The sequence below is a fragment of the Malaclemys terrapin genome, unplaced genomic scaffold, assembly GCF_027887155.1.
Source record: "Malaclemys terrapin pileata isolate rMalTer1 unplaced genomic scaffold, rMalTer1.hap1 scaffold_82, whole genome shotgun sequence".
NCBI lineage: Eukaryota > Metazoa > Chordata > Testudines > Emydidae > Malaclemys > Malaclemys terrapin.
This window is the reverse complement of record NW_026530228.1, coordinates 43,657-67,012: the sequence shown is the minus strand read 5'-3', so window position 1 is coordinate 67,012 and position 23,356 is coordinate 43,657. Positions and strand designations below refer to the sequence as shown.

Here is a 23,356-nt window from a genome sequence, read left to right as displayed (position 1 = left end):
TCTGGTGGGCGGGGCTCACTCCTCTCTCTCCCCCCCTCGTGCAGGAGGAGCAGCGTCACATGAAGATCATCGATGAGACCATGGCCCAGCTGCAGGACCTGAAGAACCAGCACCTGGCCAAGAAATCAGAGGTCAACGACAAGAACCACGAGATGGAGGAGATCCGCAAGAAGCTGGGCGGGGCCAACAAGTGAGTGACAGCCAGGGGGTGGGGCCAGGGAGACCATTTCCATGTGGGGTGGGGCCACTGCACTGATAGCTCACCATTGGAGGCGGGGCCAGGGAGTGAGCTGTGCATGGTAGATGCCCATTGGAGGTGGGTCCAGTCAGTGATCTGGCTCCAGGGGGGCGTGGAAGGGGGCAGGGCCAGCACATGACAGACAGCCATTGGAGGCGGGGCCAGCAGTGACCCCGGGCCGCCCCCCTGCCCCGCAGGGAAATGACCCACCTGCAGAAGGAGGTGACGGCCATCGAGACGAAGCTGGAGCAGAAGCGCAGCGACCGCCACAACCTGCTGCAGGCCTGCAAGATGCAGGACATCAAACTGCCCCTCGCCAAGGGCAGCATGGACGACATCAGCCAGGAGGAGGTGGGGACGGGGGGGCTGGCCGCGACGCTTGGGGGGGGGGTTTGGGGGTACAGATGGGGGCTGGAGGAGTGGGGGAGACGGGGGGGCCGTGACGCTGTCGGGGGGGGGTTTGGGGGGGTATAGATGGGGGCTGGAGGAGTGGGGGAGGCGGGGGGGGCCGTGATGCTGTGGGGGGGGGTGGGGGGGTATAGATGGGGGCTGGAGGAGTGGGGGGGCGTGGTGCTGCGGGGGGGTTGTGGGGGTACAATTGGGGGGTGGGGGAGGAGGGGGTGTGGTGTTGCAGGTGGGGGTTATGGGGGTACAGATGGGGGTGGGGGAGGTGGGGGCGTGGGTGCTGCGGGGGGTTGTGGTGGTACAGATGGGGGCTGGAGGAATCGGAGGTGGGGGGGCGGGGAGCGGAGGGGGCTTCAAAGGATGAGTGGCACTAGGGGGAGGGGGAGGGGCTGTAGAGGGGGAGGGCTCTGTGATTCCTGGTCCCTCCTTTGCTCACCTCTTCTCCCCCCCCCCCCGTCTCCTCCCCAGGGCGGGGCGCACGGCGAGGAGCCCGTCAGCAGCTCCCAGCGCACCTCCAACATGTACGCCCGGGAGGCCCTGATCGAGATCGACTACAGCGACCTGTCCGAGGACCTCAAGGTGGGCGGGGCCTGCGGGACTCCCCAGCGCACAGGGCTTGGGGGCGGGATTTCCATGGGCGGGACCTGCGGGACTCCCCGGCGCACAGGGCTTGGGGGCGGGATTTCCATGGGCAGGGCCTGTGGGACCCCTCGCCACTGGAGATCCCGCTGCAGCAACCTTGCCCAGATTCCCTTGCGGGACTCCTCGCCACTGGGCAGGGGTTGGGAGGGTTCCTTGGCCAACGAGGGTCTCCATGGCGACGATCGGTTGGTTGTAAAACAGATGAGGGGTCTCAAGTCTCCGCCCTCCAAGGCATAAGCCCCGCCTCCCTAACTGATGGAGGTGGAGCCAGAAAGAAATGCTCCTCCCCCACCCCCAGTGTCAATTGCACCTTCCTCTGAGGCCCGTGAGATGGATCGGGGGGAGGTGAGCTATGGGGCCGGAGGGGCCCATGGAGGGAGGTGGGTGGGGCATGAGAGTGGCTGGCTCCACTCCCCCTTTCTGCCCCGCCCCCCAGGACGCCCAGGCGGAGGACGAGATCAAGCAGGAGATGAACCAGCTGCAGCAGAAGCTGAATGAACAGCAGAGCGTCCTGCAGCGCATCGCCGCCCCCAACATGAAGGCCATGGAGAAGCTGGAGAGTGTCCGGGACAAGTTCCAGGAGACCTCCGATGGTACCGGACGCCTGGGTCCCATCCCGGGGCGGGGGGGCTGGGAGCCAGGACTCCTGGGTTCTCTCCCGGCTCTGGGAGGGGAGTGGGGGGGTGGGGGGTTAGAGCAGGGGGGCTGGGAGTCACGACTCCTGGGTTCTCTCCCCGGCTCTGGGAGGGGAGTGGGGACTGGTGGTTAGAGCAGGGAGGGCTGGGAGCCAGGACTCCTGGGTTCTCTCCCCGGCTCCGGGAAGGGAGTGGGGTCTGGTGGTTAGAGCGGGGGGAGGGGGGTGGGAGACAGGAGCCCGGATGCCTGGGTTCCCATTCTCCACACCCCCACCCCGCAGAGTTTGAGGCCGCCCGGAAGCGCGCCAAGAAGGCCAAGCAGGCGTTTGAGCAGATCAAGAAGGAGCGATTTGACCGGTTCAACGCCTGCTTCGAGTCCGTGGCCACGAACATAGACGAGATCTACAAGGCTCTGTCGCGGAACAGCAGCGCCCAAGTGAGCTCCGTGCCCTCTCTGCCCCCCCGCCCTCGCCTTCCCTGCCCCATCTGGGACCCCCTGTGACTCCGTCCTGACCCCACCTTCGTCCCAGAAAGGCAGCATCTGTCCTCTGAGAAGGTAGCTGGCGCCCCCACCCCTCAGCCATGCTGGGTTGGGAGTTAACCCCCATTGAGATGCATGTGGCAGTTCACACCTCTGCGAGTGATCGGCTCAGGCTCTCAGCAGGCTCAGGCACCGTCGCCTTTTTGAGCTTTTCTCCCCAGTCACGAGGACTAGAAACTTTAGTATTATTGTAATCTGAAAATTGGGATGTGGGGCTGGAGGCTCCGCCTCATTCGGGCCCCACCCCTTACTGCCTCTCCCATCCCCCCTCTGTAGGCGTTCCTGGGCCCGGAGAACCCCGAAGAGCCGTACCTGGATGGAATTAATTACAACTGTGTGGCCCCTGGCAAGCGGTTCCGGCCCATGGACAACCTGTCCGGAGGGGAGAAAACTGTAGCAGCCTTGGCCCTTCTGTTTGCTATCCACAGGTAGGGGACGCTGGGGCCCAGTGGGGTAGAGTGGGGGGGCTGGGAGCCAGGACTCCTGGGTTCTCTCCTTGGCTCTGGGAGGGGAGTGGGGTCCAGTGGTTGAGAGCAGGGGGCTGTGGGGCAGGGTCATTGGCGAACTCCCCATCACCCCCTCGTCTCCGGTCCCTCCCCAGCTACAAACCTGCCCCCTTCTTTGTGCTGGACGAAATCGACGCTGCGCTGGACAACACCAATATCGGGAAGGTGTGTGGGGCTGATGGGGGGCCAATAGCGAGGGGCCTCCATGGGCCATGTGATGGGAGGGAAGCTGGGGGGCAAGGCAGCAGCTGGGGGTTGGGGTAGAGGAAAGGGAAGTGGTTTGGGGGGACGCGGGGGATTTGGGTGTGATGGGGCAGGAGAGTTTGGGGCTGGGGACTCTAGGGAGAAAGATTTGGGGGAGGTGGTCATGAAGGGGGTGCCCTGTTGACCCCCGGTAGATTAGAGGGTTTGGGGGGAAGATCTGGAGCTGGGTCTGGGGGGAGGGAGTGGGCTGGCGGTTTTAGGGGACCCCCATTGACACCTCCCCCTGATCCCCCTCACAGGTGGCCAACTACATCAAAGAGCAGTCCACCTGCAACTTCCAGGCCATTGTCATCTCGCTGAAGGAGGAATTCTACACCAAGGCCGAGAGCCTGATTGGGGTCTACCCTGAGGTATGGGGGGGGCTGTCCCCCACTTCTCTGCTGGGGTCCGGGGCGCTGGCCAATCCATCCAGCCCCTGGGGGTGGGTATGGGGGGCCTGTCTCTGCCTGGATCCGGGGGGCAGAGGTGCGGGGGGATGGGCAGGGCATTGGGGGGGCAGCACGGACCACCGGCCCTGCCTGGGGTGGGGGGTGCACACATTCAGTGGGGGGGTGCGGGTAAGTGACCCCCTTTTTTGATCCATCTTTGACCCCCCCCTTTCCCCCTCTCTCCACAGCAAGGGGACTGCGTGATCAGCAAAGTGCTGACCTTTGACCTCACCAAGTACCCCGACGCCAACCCGAACCCCAACGAGCAATAAGCCGGCTGGATGCTGCCACGGGGGGGTGGGGGGTGGGGGGATGTGATGGGTTAACCCCCCCCCCCATTTATTTTTAACCATTTCATTGCCTCTGCCAATGCCCCTGTCCCCCCGGACTGCTATTAACCCCCCGTCTCTAGGGTGGGGGCCACCTGACTCCACATCACTGGGGGGAGCGGTTTTATCCCCGGGGGGGCCTCAATTCCCTCCACCCCCTCCGATGCTATTTTTAGAATCGTGCTATTTAACTTGCTTTTTAAAACCAGCCCCTGGGGGATCAGCCTGGGAGGGCTGGAATTAGGGGGCAGTTGGGGGGCGGGAAGGGGGGGGGGTCACCAGGCTGCTGCTTTTCGAGTCGTGTGTGTGTGTGTGTGTGTGTGTGTGTGTGTGTGTGTCAAATGTGTCTTTTTGCAACAAAATAAACCAGATTTTCCCTTCCCTGGATGGCTAGTGGGTCAATCTTTGGGGGCTGGGGTGGTGTGGGCATGCGCCCCCTGCTGGCGGGGATCAGACCTGCTCTGTGTGGGATATCCCCCTGCCAGGGGGGCATGTGTCCTGGAGTGAGGCCCTGGGTACCAGCCAGGGGGCTGTGTTGGGAGGTGGGCAAAATGGGGGTGCTGATCAGATGGGGAGGGGTACTGGGGGCCTGGTCTGGGAGATGTGGGGCAGGCTGGGCCTGTGGGTCTGATTTCCGCCATCGCAGCCCTCCGGGCACGGAGCTGTGAACCGGGCATGGGACGGGTACCAGAAAGTGCCAACCCTGGCCTAGATCCGTGAGGTGGCAGGAAATCAGGTGAGACCGGCCAGGTGCTGCCAGCTCCCTGCTCATGTGACTTCCCCTACCGGCACCCCAGAGCGGCTCAGCCCCCCGTCCTCTGTCCTGGTGCCAGGGCAGCTTGGGGGCGGAGGGACCCAAATAACCTGCCTGACCCCTCCAGGCACCCGCCTGGCCCCCTGAAACATGAGAGTGGATTGGAGTCCATTATCGTCATCCCGAGCTGCGAGGGGTAGGAGCGTATGGGGCAAGCGGGGTGTCCCCAAAGATACGTTCCCCCAGACAGGAGCCCCTCGCGTGGTGGGATGTCGGTCTCTTCCCCGGCTGCCCCACCCCAGAGCTGGCTGCACTAGGCGAGCTGTCCCTCCGCAGTTAACTGCAGTGTTTAAGGGTTAAATCCCTAATTAGCAGTAAAGTTATTCGCATTTTGTTTCTGTGGTAACAGGGCCCCTGGGTGCCTGCATAAACTATTGGCTTGGGGGTGGGGAGGGGAGGGTATAACCTTTGAACTTACTTTTCCCGTCAGCCATTCCCTGATGTGTGTGTGAGGGGCTGGGAGCCAGGACTCCTGGGTTCTCTCCCCGGCTCTGGGAGGGGAGTGGGGGCTGGTGGGTTAGAGCAGGGGGGGCTGGGAGCCCGGACCCCTGGTTTCTCTCCCCGGCTCTGGGAGGGGAGTGGGGGCTGGTGCGTTAGGGTGGGGGGGCTGGGAGCCAGGACACCTCATTTTGCCATAAAATCCATAGGGGCACGTTCACCTCCTGTATTTGTGCCTCAGTTTCCCCTGGACTATGCATGGGATGAGTCTGGGTATATTTTTTTTGGGGGGGGGGTTTAGTCCTGGTGTCATTCCCCCCCACAAACAGCCACACCCCCTGCCTGCCTGACTCAGCTTCCCCCCCCCCCCCATGCACATGGCTGCTGGTGATTATAGGGTACCAGCCCCTGATGCACCGGGGGGGGGGCTGAATGTCGCTGCCCGCCCTCCCCCCAACACACAAACCCAGGCCGCTGGCTCAGGATGTTGGGAAGGGGGGCAGGGAGGGACACAGTTTGGGTGGGGTGAACGGTCCTGAGGGGTTGGGGCATTTTTGGCAGATGAGTTCTGGAAGTGGGCTGGCAGGAGGAGATTTTGGGGGAGAGAACCCCAGCGTCCTGGCTCCCAGCCGTACCCCGCTCTGACCACTTGACCCTACTTGGGGGGCAACAGGGCCCCCCTAAGATAAGGACAGAATGCAGCAGTGCCGGGGGAGGGAGTGCTCTCCCCTGGCAACCAGCAGTGGCTGCATCTCCGCACTGGGCGAGTCCTCCCTGTGGGGTGTTATGTGCCGCTGTTCCCTACCCCAGAGGTGGCTGCATCTCAGCACCGAGTGAGCCCTCTCTGCCCGGCGTGTATGGCTGTTCCCCAGTGGTGGTGAAGGGACTCGCTGCTGTGGTATGTGCATTGGAAATAGGAGACTGATTCATTCATTAGCCCAGATTAATCAATCAGTCCCTAGAGGGGGGTGGAGCTGGGTTCCCCCCAGGCCTGGCTGCTTTGCCCTCCTGCCCGGTCTTCACCTCTGACCCCTCTAAGCCATGCCCGGGCCCAGGCCTGGGACACCTGACATCTGGAAGGAGGGTCAGGACTCCTGGTTCTTTCCTGGCTGTGGGAAGGGAGTGGGGTCTGGTGGTTAGAGCAGGGGGGTGGGAGCCAGGACTCCTGGGTTCTCTCCCTGGCGCTGGGAGGGGAGTGGGGCTGGTGGTTAGAGCAGGGGGCTGGGAGCCAGGACTCCTGGGTTCTCTCCTGGCTCTGGGAAGGGAGTGGGGGCCAGGGGTTTAGAGCGGGGGGGGGGGGCTGGGAGCCAGGACTCCACCCTGCATCGTGTTTTTGGGCCCAATGCCTCAGTTTCCCCTCTCCATCCTGCCTTCCAATACTGCCCCCCACCGACCCACGCACACTATGGCAGTGGAATTCACCCGTTATCTAAGCAGGGAGAAGCCGGGTACCCCAGGGGTGACAGATCTGATCCCGACTAAGCCCCCCAGGTCCAGCCCTGTGTTCCTATCCCAGTCCTGTCTCCTCTCTGGCCGGCTGGCCCCAATCCATGAGGCCTGCAGGGCTGGGCCGACGACTCACCCCAGGAGCAGGGGACACCCCACAGGCTGGGGCTCCACCCCCAGGGCAGCCCCCTGACCCCCAGCTGCGGGCCCAGGCCCCTCTCCCTGGGCTGTGGGGCTCTCTGTTTGGATCAACTCTGGCCTGCCCCCCTGGGGATCCCCAGCTCCACCCCCCCCTACAGCTCAGGGCTTGCCCTTGTCCCCCCATCTCAATTGGGGGCTCCCCTCCTGCCCCCCCCACCCTCGGCTCAGTCTCCCCTCTCTCCCAGGCATGTCTCAGAGCACCCCCAGGCTTGCCCCCCCCCAGGCTCGCCCCCGGGCTCGCCTCAGTCCCCCCAGGCTCGCCCGGCTCGGGGCTCCCCCCCCCCGGCGGGGCTCGGGCTCGCCGGGGCTCGCAGGGCGGCGCGCCGCGCCGGCAGTGCGCAGTGGGTTGTGCGCTGCGGCGGGCGGGCGCTCCGGTTGCCGTCGCTCGGCGGAGGCAGCAGCCGGGGCGGCCCCCCCCCCGCAAAAGGCCCCTCCCCCCGGGGCTCCCCGCAAGGCTCCGGCGGCGGCCGGGACCCTGCAGCCCCCTGGGGGCTCGCCAGCCGGCCCGGGGGGAGAGGCAGAGCGGGGCGGGTCGAGGCCCCCCCCGCCCCAGTCCCTCTCCATCATTGCGGGGCGCAGGGCGCACGGCTCCGGGCGCAGCCTCCTGCGGGCGTCCCTCTCCATGGAGGGGGGACCGGGGGCGCCCGGGGCCGACAGCCCGAGCCGGGCCGTGGAGTACCTGCTCGAGCTCAACAACATCATCGAAAGCCAGCAGAAGCTGCTGGAGACCCAGCGGCGCCGGATCGAGGAGCTGGAGGGGCAGCTGGAGCAACTGAGCCAGGAGAACCGGGACCTGCGCGAGGAGAACCGGGAGCAGCCCAGCCGGGAGCGGGAGGGGCCGTGCCACCAGCACCCGGGCCGGGAGTACGAGAACCGGACACAGCGGGACGGGCAGTTCCAGAACCGGACGGAGCGGGAGGGCCAGTTCCAGAACCGGACAGAGCGGGACGGCCAGTTCCAGAACCGGACAGAGCGGGACGGCCAGTTCCAGAACCGGATGGAGCGGGACGGCCAGTTCCAGAACCGGGAAGGGCAGTACCAGAACTGGGAAGGGCAGTACCAGAACCGCGGGGAGCGGGACGGGCAGTACCAGAACCGGGAGGGCCAGTACCCGAAGCGTGGGGACGGGCCGTACCAGAACCGGGACAAGGAGCGAGAGCCGCACCCCGGGAACCGCGAGGGGCCCTACCAGAACCGGGACGGCCACTACCGAGACCAATGCCAGCTGCACCGAGACAGCGGCTCCCTCCGGGAGCGGAGCGGCCCCCACCAGAACCGAGACAAGGAGCGGGAGTACCCCCGCCCGCCCCGGGAGAGGGAGCGGGGCCCGCTGAGCCGGGGCGTGTCGCGGAGTTCCAGTCCCGGAGCCGGCGGGGGCCACAGCACCAGTGCCAGCACCAGCCCCGCCACCACCCTGCAGAGAAAGTAAGGAGTTGTGCCCCTGCTCTAGAACCCGCCCCTGGTCTAGATCCCAGGGGGTCCCCATGCCTGGATCTCTGCTTTGCTCTGCATCCTTGGGCCTCTTTTCTCTGGTTTCTGCTCTAGATCCATCCCCTCCCTGCTCTGGATCCCGCCCTAGATCTCTCTCCCCCCGCGCTAGGTCCTGGAGCCACCCTGCTCTAGATCACTCGGGAGATCTGCTTCGGATCAGTCTGTGCTCTAGGAGTCTGGAGTGTCCTGTTCTGGATCCCTCTCTTCTCTGATGTAGATCCTGGATTAACACTGTTCTGGGTCTCTGGATCTCTGCTCTGACGCCCGCTCTAGAGCCCTCTGCCTATGGCCTGGTTCCCTGTTCTGGCTATGATCCATGCTCCCTGTTCTAGATCCTTGGATCCGTCTCCCTCTGCTCTAGATACCTCTACTTTCCCCACTATTGCAAGTGTCACCTGCCCCATCTCTGGACTCCTCATCTCCACCCTGCTCTAGAGTCATCTCCTCCCAGCCTACTCTAGACCCTCCTCTGCTTTCTTCTATCCACCCCTCCACCTGATCCAGAATAGACCCCTTCCCTTTCCAATAGATCCCACCTCTCCCTCTCTATCTCCCTGGAACCTGTCCTGCTCCCCATCCAGGCTTCCTAGGGTCTTCCCTGAGCCTTGCAGCAGCAGGGGCTCTAGAGCTTCCCCTGATGTGTCTAGAAGCAAGGGGTTCTCCATGTCTCAAGGCAAGGGATTCTGGAGCCTGGTCTCCTGAAATCTAGAAGAAGGGGTTCCAGAGCCAGGATCCAGATGCAACAAGGAACAGTGGATTCTAGAGCCTTCTTTCCAGGACCTCTGAAAGTATGATGTTCTAGATCACACCCCAGACATGCCTAGAAGCAGTGGATCATAGAACCTGCCCCAGGTGTGCTCCTGGCAGCGGGGGGTTCTCAGGCCTGCTCCTGGAAGCAGGGGTGTTCTGGGCATCCCGCAGTGCATCTGGAAGCAACAGTTCTAGAGTCTCCTCTCAGCACTTCTAGCAGATGGGGGCTCTAGAACCTGCTCCTCTGACCTGTCTAGATGGGGGGGGGTCTGGTAGCAGGAAGTTATAGAGATGACACCCCAATGCATCAAGGAGCAGGGGGTCATGGAAGTTGAGGTTCTAGAGCCTGGTCCCCTTATATGGATGTTCTAGAGACACCCAGAGCATGTCTACATTCATGAAGACTAGTAACTGGTTTCTAGATCATGGTCCCAACCTACCTAGTACCATGAGGACTCTAGAGCAGCATGGGCCTTCTAGAGCACAGACTCTGGCACCTAGCAGCTGGGGTTTGAGAGCTACCTTTGCCACTCCCGGTGGTTCTAGATCATGATCCTGCCATGGCCATCTGCAGGTGGGTTCTAGAGCCGGCCACAATACTCCTGGCAACATGGGGGGGGGATTGAGACCTCGCATCAGGGACTTCAAGCCCCAGAGGGTTCTAGAGACACCCTGACAATCAGGGGATCTAGAGCCTGCTCCTGAAACTGCTAGCAGGAGGGAGCTAGAACGTGCTCTGGACTCTCTTGGCAGCAGGGGGGGTCTAGAACCTAACCCCGATGCATGTGTGGGAGGGTCTCCATCTGTAGATTTGCTTTGTCCTGGTACCCCTGGTCCCTTCTCCCTGCTCCCCCCCCCCATGAGTACATGGCTAATGGGGTGGAACAAGGCTGGATGATGGGGTAATGGAGCCTGGATTGGTTGGTGCACTTGGTGGGGGGGGGGAATGGCCAGATACCCCTCCTTCCCCTGGGAGTGGGGAGCAAAGTGTCACACGTAAGAGCAGGGGGCTTGGGTGATGGGCAGCTGGGGGATAGCAGGGCCTTGCGTGGGTTCTCCTGAACTCCTGGGTTCTCTTCCCAGCTCTGGGAGGGGAGCATGGTCTAGTGGTGAGAGCAGAGTGGGGGCTGGGAGTCAGGACTCCTGGGTTCTCTCCCTGGCTCTGGGAGGGGAGTGGGGTCTAGTGGTGAGAGTAGAGGGGGGCTGGGAGCCAGGACTCCTGGGTTCCATTGCTTTAGTGTCCAATTAGGAAGGAATCTGATTCCAGCTGCAGTTTGGTTTCTGAAGGGATCCCAGCCCCGCGTCGGCTCTTCCAAGGCCCGGATCCTTCCCCCTGCCCTGTCAGCCCTCTCCGGTCGGGGGGCCTGTCCGTGCTTCCGTTTGTCACTCCAAGACATCGCCCCGATAAAATCCAACCCCCCACTCCCACCACTTCTGAGTTGTAGGCAATCTCCTCCTAGGTTGGGCACAGTGTGAGCTGGGGGCAATCTGGTGATCCCCAGGGGCGGGGAATCTGGGGGACTTGGCAAGCTTGGGGGAGGATCTGGTGATGTTTGGGGGATCTGGGGATCTTATGGGGGATCTGGCAATGTCATGGGGATCTTGTGATCTTACAGGGGATCTGGTGATCTCAGGGAGGATTCTGTGACCTTGGGATGGATCTGGGGACCTTATGGGAATCTTATGGGGATCTGGTGATTGTAGGGAGGATTTGGCAAGCTTGAAATGGTTTCGGTGATCTTACGGGGGATCTGATGGCCTGGGGATGGATCTGGTGATCTTATGGGGGATCCTGTGGCCTAAGGATGGATCTGGTAATCTCATGGGAGATCTGGGGATCCTGGCAAGCTTGCGTGAGGCTCTAACGTCGCTTGCAGGGATTGGATGTGCTTCGTGAACTTTGGGGACGATCTGGTGAGCTTGGAGGCCCCAGGGGGATTTTGGGGGAGGCCTTTGGGAAGCTCTGCAGGCTTTGGGGACCCTCCCCGAGCCCTGCCGGCTGGGCTGCGCCGGGCAGAGCCGTGTGGGGCGTGCGAGGTGGGAATTGATGGCTCCAGCCGCGTGTTCTCTTCTCTTCCCAGCACCGCCTCCTCCCGCAGCTCAGAAATTAGCAACGTGGTTTGGATGCTGCTGCAAGTGACTTAAAGCAGCACAAATCTGTCTTGCTTTTACCGCCCACTCTGCACCGAGGTGTTCATCAGAACCCGGAGTGCGAGCGCTGAGGGGGCGGGCGGGGGAATGCAGGGGCCTGAGCTCCCCCCCTCCCAGAATCGGGGAGAGAACCCAGGCGTCCTGGCTCCCAGCCCAGCCCCCCGCTCTAACCACCAGCCCCCACTCCCCTCCCAGAGCCGGAAAGAGAACCCAGGAGTCCTGGCTCCCAGCCCCCCCCGCTCTAACCACCAGCCCCCACTCCCCTCCCAGAGCCGGAGAGAGAACCCAGGAGTCCTGGCTCCCAGCCCAGCCCCCCGCTCTAACCACCAGCCCCCACTCCCCTCCCAGAGCCGGGGAGAGAACTCAGGAGTCCTGGCTCCCAGCCCCCCCCGCTCTCACCACCAGCCCCCACTCCCCTCCCAGAGCCGGAGAGAGAACCCAGGAGTCCTGGCTCCCAGCCCCCCCCCGCTCTAACCACCAGCCCCCACTCCCCTCCCAGAGCCGGAGAGAGAACCCAGGAGTCCTGGCTCCCAGCCCCCCCCCCGCTCTAACCACCAGCCCCCACTCCCCTCCCAGAGCCGGGGAGACAACCCAGGCATCCTGGCTCCCAGCCAAGGCCTATTTCAGATGAGATCATTTGCAACCTTGTGGTCAGGCTGCGTCCAGTCTGGCCCTGGGGGAGCGGTGATCAGAATCCGGCCCAGGGGTGACGCTGCCCTTGGCTGTCGCCGACTTGATGTCACCTTCTCATTCCCAGCCCAACCTGTCCTGTCTGGGCTTCTTCACTTCCTCTGCCTTTCCCCAGGAGTACGGGGTGACCCCAGGCGTCCGGGCCAAGCCACACTCAGGAGATCCCTGCCTCCTCCCCTGCATTTTCATGGCGGGGAGGCAGGTTTCTTCTTCACTTTCTGTCCCAAACCACTGTGGAGCTGTTCCCCAGATGCCCTACCCCAGAGGTGGTGGGCGAGCCGTCCCCGTGCGACGTTATGTGTGGCTGTTCCCCAGCTTCCCCACCCCAGAGATGGCTGCATCTCAGCGCGGAGAGAGCCATCCCCAGGAGTCTGTTGCTATCCTACCATCCCACATGGCAGCCACTAATCTCCCAGCACGGAGGAGGTCTGTAAAACACCCTGACCCCACAGGGCCGGATCTGGAGGAGGGAGTGGGGGCAGGGGCGGAGACTGAGATATAGCGTGTGGACTGCTGGGTGCTGCAGAATCACACCCCTGCTCCCATCTGGCCCCAGGGCAGGGACTGGCTGGCTGAGGGGAGCAGGGAATGGGGTGGGGGGGTCCAGCCCCTCTGGGGGGGCGCCAGCCCCCATCCGGCCCCAGGGCAGGGACTGGCTGGCTCAGCGGGGGCAGGGAACGGGGCTGGGGCCTGTCCCCAGTAGGGGGCGATGGGTTCGAGGTTCAGATCTCAGGCTAATGGGGCCAGCTGGTCCCCCCACCCTGCCGGAGGATGGGAAGTGGCAGCAGATGGGGCGGGCGGTGGGAACTGTGGTCCGATGACGCCTGACCCCCGGCCCCTGCCGCCGCGCCACCTGTTCCCGGGAAAGATCCCCACTGGGCTCCGTGCGCTGGGGCAAGAGGCCAGAACTGCTGGTCCGGAGCCAGCTCATCCCATTCCCCTGCCTACAAGCCAGCCAGCCCCTGCCCCGGGCCCTGTTCCCTGTTCCCTGCTCCCCCGAGCCAGCCAGCCCCTGCCCCGGGCCTTGTTCCCTGTTCCCTGCTCCCCCGAGCCAGCCAGCCCCTGTCCCGGGCCCTGTTCCCTGATCCTTCGAGCCAGCCAGCCCCTGCCCTGGGCCCTGTTCCCTGCTCCCCCGAGCCAGCCAGCCCCTGGCCCGGGCCCTGTTCCCTGATCCCTGCTCCCCCGAGCCAGCCAGCCCCTGCCCCGGGCCCTGTTCCCTGTTCCCCCGAGCCAGCCAGCCCCTGCCCCGGGCCCTGTTCCCTGTTCCCCCGAGCCAGCCAGCCCCTGCCCCGGGCCCTGTTCCCTGCTCCCTGCTCCCCCGAGCCAGCAAGCCCCTGCCCCGGGCCCTGTTCCCAGCTCCCTGCTCCCCTGAGCCAGCCAGCCCCTGCCCCGGGCCCTGTTCCCTTTTCCCTGCTCCCCCGAGCCAGCCAGCCCCTGCCCCGGGCCCTGTTCCCTGTTCCCCCGAGCCAGCCAGCCCCTGCCCCGGGCCCTGTTCCCTGCTCCCTGCTCCCCCGAGCCAGCCAGCCCCTGCCCCGGGCCCTGTTCCCTGCTCCCTGCTCCCCCGAGCCAGCCAGCCCCTGCCCCGGGCCCTGTTCCCTGCTCCCCCGAGCCAGCCAGCCCCTGGCCCGGGCCCTGTTCCCTGTTCCCTGCTCCCCCGAGCCAGCCAGCCCCTGCCCCGGGCCCTGTTCCCTGCTCTCGTGAGCCAGCCAGCCCCTGCCCCGGGCCCTGTTCCCCGTTCCCCGCTCCCCCGAGCCAGCCAGTCCCTGCGCTGGGGCCGGATTGGGGCCGGCGCCCGCTAGAGCGAAAGGTCCCAGGTTGGGGGCATCTCTGCTCTGTCAGTCCTGTCCGGACGTCCGTCCCCCCTCAGCTGCAAATCAGCCGCTCTCAGATCCCACCTCCGGCTCCGCACGGGCGAGTTTATGCCAGGGCCTGAGCCCAGATCCCCGTCTGTGTGTCTTGCACATCCCCTCACCCCTGCCGCTCGACTGGACTCTTGGGTTCTTCCCCCGGCAAGGGGAGGGCAGTGGGGTCTAGTGGTTAGAGTGGGGGGGGCTGGGAGCCAGGACTCCTGGGTTCTCTCTCTGGCTCTGGGAGGGGAGTGGGGGCTGGTGGCTTAGAGCAGGGGGGGCTGGGAGCCCGGACTCCTGGGTTCTCTCCCTGGCCCGGGGAGAGGAGGGGGGCTAGTGGTTAGAGCAGGGGGAACTGGGAGCCAGGACTCCTGGGTTCTCTCCCCGGCTCTGGGAGGGGAGTGGGGTCTAGTGGTTAAAGTAGGGGGGGCTGGGAGCCAGGACTCCTGGGTACTATGAATCTTCCCCACTGTATCCTCTCTGGGTCCATACTTTTCTCTCATTAGTTAACGAGCAGTTTAATTTTGCCTAGTCTCTCCCCTAGGGTGACCAGACAGCACGTGTGAAAAATCAGGATGGGGAAGGGGGGTAATAGGAGTCTATATAAGAAAAAACCCCAAATATCGGGACTGTCCCTATAAAATCGGGACATCTGGTCACCCTACTCTCCCCCCTCCCATGTTACTCTCATATGAATTGGTGTCTCTGCTTGGTTCTGCCTGAAGGCCTCTCTGGCATTGAAAAGCCCCGAGTGTCTGCCAGACCCCGGACGCAGACTGTGTGCGCGTGTGTCGGGGGGTGGGGGGGAACACGGGGCCTGTCCCCTCTAGGGGGACACTGGCTCAGGGGGGCGTGGAATGGGGCAGGGGCCTGTCCCCTCTACGGGGGACCAGCTCCCATCCGGCCCCAGGGCTGGGACTGGCTGGCTCAGGGGAGCGGGGAATGGGGTCTGGGGCCTGTCCCCTCTGGGGGGCGCCGGCTCCCATCCGGCCCCAGGGCAGGGACTGGCTGGCTCAGGGGGGCAGGGAATGGGGTCTGGGGCCTGTCCCCTCTAGGGGGCGCCGGCTCCCATCCGGCCCCAGGGCAGGGCCTGGCTGGCTCAGGGGGGCAGGGAATGGGGCAGGGGCCTGTCCCTAAACCACTGAGTCCCCAGTGTTGTGTGACGCTGCTCGGCAGGTGTTGGAGTTACGTGCGCTTGATGCCCACTCCCTTCCCTTCCTCCCCCCCCGAAACAGAGTCTGGGGTGAGGGGCACCAGCAGGGGCTGGGGGGAGCCCAGGGCCGGGCTAGTGGGGGCTGCAGGTCAGGAGTGAGGGGCACCGGCAGAGCTGCGGGAGGCCAGGGCTGGTGTAGCTGGGGGCTGCGGGTCGGGATTCAGCTGCGGTTCCCCTCACTCCCTGGCTTTCACCTCCCCCCCATCCAGGACGCCTGGGTTCCAGCCGCAAAGAAAAGACACAGCGACTTTAATGATTCCCTTGTCCCGTTGGTGCTCAGGAGCAGTGGGACAGGGGTCTGACGGGGGGGCGGGGAGGGGGCTGGATCAAGGGGTGTTTGGGTCTGGGGGGGCCGCCCGTCGCTCATCCTGGTCTCTCTCTCCCTCTCTTCCGCAGGTCCGACGGCGACAACTCCCGAACCGTCAGGTCAGTGCTCGCTCTCCGCTTTCCGTGTCCTCTCGCCCCCACCCGGCCCCCCCACTCCAGGTGCTGTTTTATCCCCCTCCCACATCCGATCCCGGCCCCTTTTGGCCCATGGATCCCCCCCTCCCGACCAGATGCTGGCTGGGTCGGTCGCCCGACCGGCCCAGCTCATCTCTGGTCGTTCCCGGGCGGGCGTCTGGCTGGGGCCCCCCTCACTCTGGATCGGGCGGGGCTTAAGACTGGGTCCCCCCCCCGACCTTGGCGGTGAGGTTGGTGCATTTGTAGCATGCAGCGCGGCCTCGGCCAGCTGGGGGCGCCGTGGGGAGTGGGGTAGGGGGCAGGGCTGTGAGAGGAGCTCCCGGCCTCTCCCCGCAGGGGGCGCTGCATCCGGGGCTCTGCCTGTGTCCAGGAGTGGTGTGTCTGGGGGGTGCCCCCTTTCTGCCAGAGGCTGGGGGGGTGCCCGGGGGGATCTCACGTCCAGCGTGGCTGCAGTTTCGGGGGCCTGGTTCTGCTTGGCGAAGCGGGTCGCACGTTGGGGGCCAGCGGCTTGGGGCTGAGTGGCTGGGGAGGGGGCCAGATGATAGGGGAGGGGGCTGTCAGGACGACCGGCACGACGGGGCCCTGATCTCAGTCAGGGTCTGGGCGGCGCCCGGCCCAACGGGGCCCTGATCTTGGTTGGGGTCTGGGCAGTGCCTGGCACGACGGGGCCCTGATCTCGGTCGGCGACTGGGCGGCGCCCGGCACGACGGGGCCCTGGTCTCGGTCGGGGTCTGGGCAGCGCCCGGCACGACGGGGCCCTGATCTCAGTCACGGCCTGTAGGTGATGTGGCAGAGTAAACCCCGTTACTGATACATTTCAAGTCCTGAGCTGCCTGGCCGGCCCCCAGAATCTCTTCTGTAACGAATGCGTCAGTTTTGGGGCTGGTTCCCTCATATCGTGTCCTGTACGAATGGGAAACATCTAGAGAACCCAGGAGTCCTGGCTTCCAGCCCCCCTGCTCCAACCACTAGACCCCACTCACCTCCCAGAGCTGGGGAGAGAACCCAGGAGTCCTGGCTCCCAGCCCCCCCTGCTCTCACCACCAGCCCCCACTCCCCTCCCGGAGCCAGGGAGAGAACCCAGGCATCCGGGCTCCCAGTCCCCCCTTGCTCTCACCACTAGACTCCCCTCCCCTCCCCGGGCTGGGAATAGAATTATTTCCCTCTGCTAATTATGTAATTAGCAAAGCAATTATTTCCGATTTTCCCCTGTTCGTATATTGTACATAACACACACAACCGCTGCTTATAAATACAACCATATTGATACTGTGTGTGTGTGTTGTGTTAAAACAACACTGCCAGATCGGTGGATAGATATTGATGTAAATAACAGAGTGGTTAGAGTCCGGGGGACCAGGAGCCAGGATGCCTGGGTTCTCTCCCCGGCTCTGGGAGGGGAGTGGGGGCTGGTGGGGTAGAGCAGGGGGGGCTGGGAGCCAGGACTCCTGGGTTCTCTCCCCGGCTCTGGGAGGGGAGTGGGGGCTGGTGGGGTAGAGCAGGGGGGGCTGGGAGCCAGGACTCCTGGGTTCTCTCCCCGGCTCTGGGAGGGGAGTGGAGGTCTAGTGGCTAGAGCAGGGGGGGCTGGGAGCCAGGACTCCTGGGTTCTCTCCCCGGCTCTGGGAGGGGAGTGGAGGTCTAGTGGCTAGAGCAGGGGGGGCTGGGAGCCAGGACTCCTGGGTTCTCTCCCCGGCTCTGATGGGGGTGAGATGGGAGCTAGGAGTGTTCAGTGATGGAAATGGGTTCTGTTTCCAGAGCCGGGGAGAGAACGCAGGAGTCCTGGCTCCCAACCCCGCAACCTGCGCTCTAACCACTGGACCCCGCTCCCCTCCCAGAGCATGTTCCTTCCCCTGTATTGCAGGTGGCGGGGGGTTATCTGGCTGCGCTACGTTGGGATGGGAGGTTACTGCAGTATCACCACTTGGATGCCGCCTGCTGCCCGAATGCAAAGTCCCAATTGCTGGGCCCTCCCCTCCCCGTCTCGACTTCATGTGGGCATCCTGCTCCCCGGACAGCTGGTGCCCTCTTGCTCTGGCCCTCGTGCGCCGAGCCCGTGTCGAGCCAGGACTCGGGGGCGCTGGGAGACCCGCCAGCTTCGTGACGGGGCAGGGGCTGGTGGTCGTACCGTAACTTTCTCGCTACGTGCCCAGGGGAGCCGTGCCCCCTCCGCTGTCGTGCAAACAGTGCGACGCGACGGGCTGTCGTGCAAACAGTGCGACGCGACGGGCCGTCGTGCGAATAATGCGACGCAACGGGCAATCGTGTGCGCCGCGGGGTGGGAGAGGCCGGCGGGTGACGGGCAATCAGACGTCACGCGACGGGTCGTTATCCAATCTCAGGGACTTTCCCTTCTCAAAGGGGTTGGGGGGACCCTGGGTGCTTCCGTCTCGCCACGATACCCCTGGGGAGCGGGAAGGGAGTTGGCACAAGATTGTCCCCACCGCGGGCTGGGTTGGGGGAGCGTGTAGCCCCTGGAGCTGCCTCCCTCCCCCATGATGCCAGGGGGCCCCGTCGCCCCGGCCCGGGGCCAACACGCCCGAGATGGCAGTATTCGGCGGACGCCTCTCGGTCCCACCCCGTCCCCACAGCTGGGCAGGGGGCCAAGCCCCGCTGCCAGCTGGCAGGAGCAGCAGAGCTGTCAGGCAGGGGTGGAGACGCCAAGGCCCCCCCGGCTCTGACCCACCAGCCCCCACTCCCCTCCCAGAGCTGGGGAGAGAACCCAGGAGTCCTGGCTCTAACCTAGTCCCTCCCCCCAAGAGTTTGGAATACAATCATGACTTTGGACTGGGAGGCCAGGGTGTCAGGACTCCTGGGTTCTCTCCCTGGCTTTGGAAGGGGAGTGGGGGCTAGTGGTTAGAGCAGGGGGGGCTGGGAGCCAGGACTCCTGGGTTCCCTCCCCGGCTCGGGGAAGGGAGTGGGGGCTAGTGGTTAGAGCAGGGGGGGCGGGAGCCAGGACTCCTGGGTTCTCTCCCCAGACAGTGGCTGGGAGCTGTGTTGCTAGGGGTGCGTGGTAGTGGAACCTCGAGGTTCATGTAGCAGGACGTTGCTAGGAGACATGGGGGCGAGGGGGGGGGGAGCTGACAGCTCGGAGGAGGAGTGACAATGTTGGGCTGCCAGGATACATTGCCATGGCAACCAGAAACATACACAGCGCCAGCCTCCCAACAGCTGTTTCTACGGTAGGCGAGATTCACGTGGTGCAGCCACCTCTGGCCTGGGGCAGCTGGGAACAGCCGCATATAACGCCGGCTGGCCGGGGGATGGCTCGCTCAGTGCTGAGATGCAGCCACCTCTGGGGCGCGACAGCTGGGGACCAGCCGCACATAACACCGCATGGGGAGGGCTCCCACGGCGCTGGGGTGCAGCCGCCTCTTCCCTCCTTCATCTGCCTCTGCCTCAGTTTCCTCACGACCCCCTCCTGTGTCTGGCTTTGTTTGACGCCGCCCCTCCAGCACCGGGTGTGGGGTGGAGAACGGGGCCGGGGCTGGGGGGGAGTTGGAGCCTGGGGCATCATCAGCAAAGGGCACCCTACAATAACAAACCAGCCTATGGAAGGAGACCTGATAAAAACTAGGGCCCTACCAAATTCCTGGCCATGAAAAACGAGTCACGGACCGTGAAATCTGGCCTCCCGCCCGTGAAATCTGCCTTTTGGGTGCTTTGACCCTATACATACTCGACCCTCTGTATACTCACGGGGGAGACCAAACGGGGGGTAACAAGGTTATTTCAGGGGGGGTCACGGTATTGCCACCCTGACTTCTGCCCAGCTCTGAAGGCAGCGCCTCCCCCAGCAGCAGCACAGACGTAAGAGCAACCCCACCCCCCCAAATAACCTCGTGACCCTGTCATGGAGTCCCCGGGCAATGCTCCGGAGCGGCTCCCTACAAAGTCAGGGAGGACTCGGGGGAGCCCCCTCTCTCGGAGCAGACTGTCCCCGGGCAAGAAGCTGCCACAGCTGCCACCTTCCCGGGTCTGACCCCGGAGCATTCGGCCTCCCCTGCCCCCCCGTGCGCTTCCCCCGGGTGGGGTCCTGGGGGGCCAGAGGGCCCTGCCCCCCAACTCCGCAGCCAGACGTGATTCTCCGCCCGCCGGGGACACAGAAGGTTTATTAGACGATAGGATCACGGTCTGACACAGACAACGGGATCCCCTCAGTCAGGTCCATCTTGGGGGGCAAGGAGCTGAGACCCCAGCCCCGGGGCTCCCTCCGTTTCCCCAGCCAGCTCCAAAGTGAACCCCCCCAGCCTCCCCCCCCAGCCCCTCCTCTGGCCTTTGTCTCTTTCCCGGGCCAGGAGGTCACCTCATCCCTTTGTTCTCCAACACCTTCAGTTGGCACCTTGCCGGGGAGGGGCCCAGGCCATTAGTTGCCAGGAGACAGGGCGTTGGCCATTCTCTGTGCAGACACCATCGCACTGGCCCTCTCGGGCTCTGCACCAATCACCCCCCCTTATCCCCCCACCTAGAGACTTGAGAAGTGCATAGGGGAAACTGAGGCACCCACACAGTATTCAGAGAAAATATTAAGAACATTCCCCCATCGTCACAGACTCCCCCCCCCACACACACCTCCTTTTTGGGTCAGGACCCTGACAGTTACAGCACCCTGAAATTTCACATTTCAACAGCCAACATCATAAAATTGACGATTTTTAAAACCCTGTGACCGTGAAATTGGCCAAAATGGACCTTGAATTTGGCAGGGCCCTATAACAACAAACCAGAGAGACCGGCCTAGAATAATAAACCAGTGAGACCCTACAATAACAAACCAGAGAGACCGGCCTACAATAATAAACCAGCGAGACCCTACAATAACAAACCAGAGAGACTGGCCTACAATAATAAACCAGCGAGACCCTACAGTAACAAACCAGAGAGACTCTAATAACAGACAGGGAGACACAGAGACTCTACAATAACAAACCAGAGAGACACCCCCCCTTCTCAAAATAGATTGGCCCGTGTTCCTGGTGGCTGGGGGAGATCCATGGAGGGTGGTAGGTGAGGTCGGGTGAATTTTCCAGGTGGGGGGAGGGTATACGGGGAGTCCCTGGTTGCCATGACAGCCGGGGGGGCCCCCCTCTGGAATCAGCGTTGTTACTAAAATAAATTTTCCCCCATCCCCCCCTGGTTTCCTGGATTAATTAATAGCTAGAGCTTGAGTCATCATTGAGCAGCTGGAGGGATGCGGGTGTGTGTGAGAGAGACTGTGTGTGTGTGTGTCCCTGCCGCCCCCCCTGCTGGGGCGGGACCTGGCCTCGAGCTGTTGCGGGGCCGTTACCCCATCATGGCAGAGTTTTCCCCTTCCTCAGGGCAAGCTGGTGCCAGCCACCACCGCCAGAGACTGGATACTGGGGTAGATGGGCCCATGGGAATGACCTGAGGTAGAGGAGGCGGGATGCCAGAATAGATGGGCCCGTGGTCTGATCTGTGGAGAAGGAGGCAGGCTACCGGGGAAGATGGGCCCATGGTCTGATCTGGGGTGGAGGAGGCGGGATACCGGGGTAGATGGGCCCGTGGTCTGATCTGGGGTGGAGGAGGCGGGATACCGGGGTAGATGGGCCCGTGGTCTGATCTGGGGTGGAGGAGGCGGGATACCGGGGTAGATGGGCCTGTGGTCTTATCTGGGGTGATGGAGGCGGGATACCAGGGTAGATGGGCCCCTGGGTCTGATCTGGGGTGGAGGAGGCGGGATACCAGGGTAGATGGGCCTGTGGTCTGATCTGGGGTGGAGGAGGCAGGATACCAGGGTAGATGGGCCTGTGGTCCGATCTGGGGTGGAGGAGGCAGGATACCAGGGTAGATGGGCCCGTGGTCTGATCTGTGGAGAAGGAGGCAGGCTACTGGGGTAGATGGGCCCGTGGTCTGATCTGGGGAGGTGGAGGCAGGATACCAGGGTAGATGGGCCCGTGGTCTGATCTGGGGAGGTGGAGGCAGGATACCAGGGTAGATGGGCCCGTGGTCTGATCTGGGGTGGAGGAGGCAGGATATTTTTGTGTTATCATTTGAAAAAAAGTTGCCCGGAAAAAAAAAAATCCAAGGTAGTTACGCCTGCAGGAAGAATTAATCATTTAGGGGGGAAAAAAATCAAAGGCGTGCTCTCTGTGGGTGTATTGTCTCGGAGACGGGTTGTGAGATGCGGTGTTACAATGGGAGCTCACCCGTGCGTCTGGCTGGGGAAAGAAATATAACCAGGTGCTGCAGGCAGGTGAAGAATCAGCTATAAATGTAATACAGACACATAGCAGGTCTCAGCCCCTGCGGCAGGGACACACGGACACACTCACACAGACACACACACACACACACGGACACACTCACACACCAAATTTAGCAATGATTTCAGTGGACATCTGGGTGAATCGTGTGTATGCGAAAAACTGGTGTGTTACCTTGTATTTGAGAGGTCGCTTTATAGATCTCTAATTAAGAGAAATTTCTAAACATTATGATTATTCTGCATAGCGAAAGGGACAGAGTAAAGGGTAGATAATCATTTGTCCGTACTGGGTTAATATTAGATGATATAGGTTATGTATAGAGAGATTTCTATCGTCTCTTCTCTTGTATTTATATTTCATACTATAGGATATTTCATTATCTATACATGGAAATATTCACACATAACTAGGAATCTTACAAATTCCTAGCTATATGTGTATATATGAATTTAATATAACATTCACCTTGGAACAGGCATATACACAAATAGCTCTGAGTACTGTATTACAATCAAAAATGCATGTGTATACTTCTCTTGCTAGCTATGAATAATGTAATATTAATAGATATTAGCTACATGTGGATATGAATATCATATAATATTCATAGGTATTATATGTAGAGAGAGACACAGAAATATACACATCTATCTATTAGGGCTGTCAAACGATTACAAAAATGAATCATGTTTCACTGCAGTTTTAATCAATAAGAGAATACCAATTGAAATTGATTATAAATATTTTTGGATGTTTTCTACATTTTCAAATATATTGATTTCAATGACAACACAGAATACCAAGTGTCCAGTGCTCACTTTATAGGATCATTTTTATTACAAATATTTGCACTGTAAAAATGATGAACAAAAGAACTAGTATTTTTCAATTCACTTCATACAAGTCCTGTCGTGCAATCCCTTTATCGTGAAAATGCAACTTACAAATGTAGATTTTTTTTTGGTTACATAACTGCACTCAAAACCAAAACAATGCAAAACTTCAGAGCCCACAAGTCCACTCAGTCCTACTTCTTGTTCAGCCAATCGCTAAGATGAACAAGTATGTTTATATTTACGGGAGATCATGCTGCCGGCTTCTTGTTTACAATGTCACCTGAAAGTGAGAACAGGCATTTGCACAGCACTTTTGTAGCCGGTGTTGCAAGGTATTTACGTACCAGATTTGCTAAAGATTCGTCTGCCCCTTCATGCTTCGGCCACCGTTCCATGCTGACGACGGGTTCTGCTTGATAACGATTCAAAGCAGAGCAGACCGACGCATGTTCATTTTCATTATCTGAGTCAGATGCCACCAGCAGAAGGTTGACTTTCTTTTTTGGTGGTTCGGGTTCTGTAGTTTCCACATCGGAGACATCTGAAAGCATGCTCCACACCTCGTCCCTCTCAGATTTGGGAAGGCACTTCTGATTCTTAAACCTTGGGTCGAGTGCTGTAGCTACCTTTAGAAATCTCACATTGGTACCTTCTTTGCGTTTTGTCAACTCTGCAGTGAACGTGTTCTTAAAACGAACATGTGCTGGGTCATCATCCGAGACTGCTATCACATGAAATATATGGCAGAATGCAGGTAAAACAGAGCAGGAGACATACAATTCTCACCAGTCACAAATTGAATTAA

The 23,356-nt window shown here is 61.8% G+C and overlaps 2 protein-coding genes across 2 annotated transcripts; both read left to right on the top strand.

Moving 5' to 3' along the window:
* The first annotated feature begins 41 nt into the window (after positions 1–41).
* On the top strand, positions 42–4,369 carry LOC128829781 (structural maintenance of chromosomes protein 1A). Its single transcript, XM_054015186.1, has 9 exons — positions 42–190; positions 436–589; positions 1,112–1,222; positions 1,722–1,878; positions 2,202–2,356; positions 2,738–2,889; positions 3,063–3,132; positions 3,471–3,581; positions 3,848–4,369. The coding sequence occupies exons 1-9, from the start codon at positions 60–62 to the stop codon at positions 3,929–3,931; spliced, it is 1,125 nt and encodes a 374-aa protein (XP_053871161.1). The 5' UTR covers positions 42–59; the 3' UTR covers positions 3,932–4,369.
* Positions 4,370–7,474: 3,105 nt separating this feature from the next.
* Positions 7,475–17,621, top strand: LOC128829780 (IQ motif and SEC7 domain-containing protein 2-like). The gene is made up of 3 exons (XM_054015185.1): positions 7,475–8,312; positions 15,426–15,455; positions 17,507–17,621. Exons 1-3 carry the CDS (start codon positions 7,510–7,512, stop codon positions 17,619–17,621), a joined length of 948 nt encoding a protein of 315 aa, XP_053871160.1. The 5' UTR covers positions 7,475–7,509.
* Positions 17,622–23,356: the final 5,735 nt, after the last annotated feature.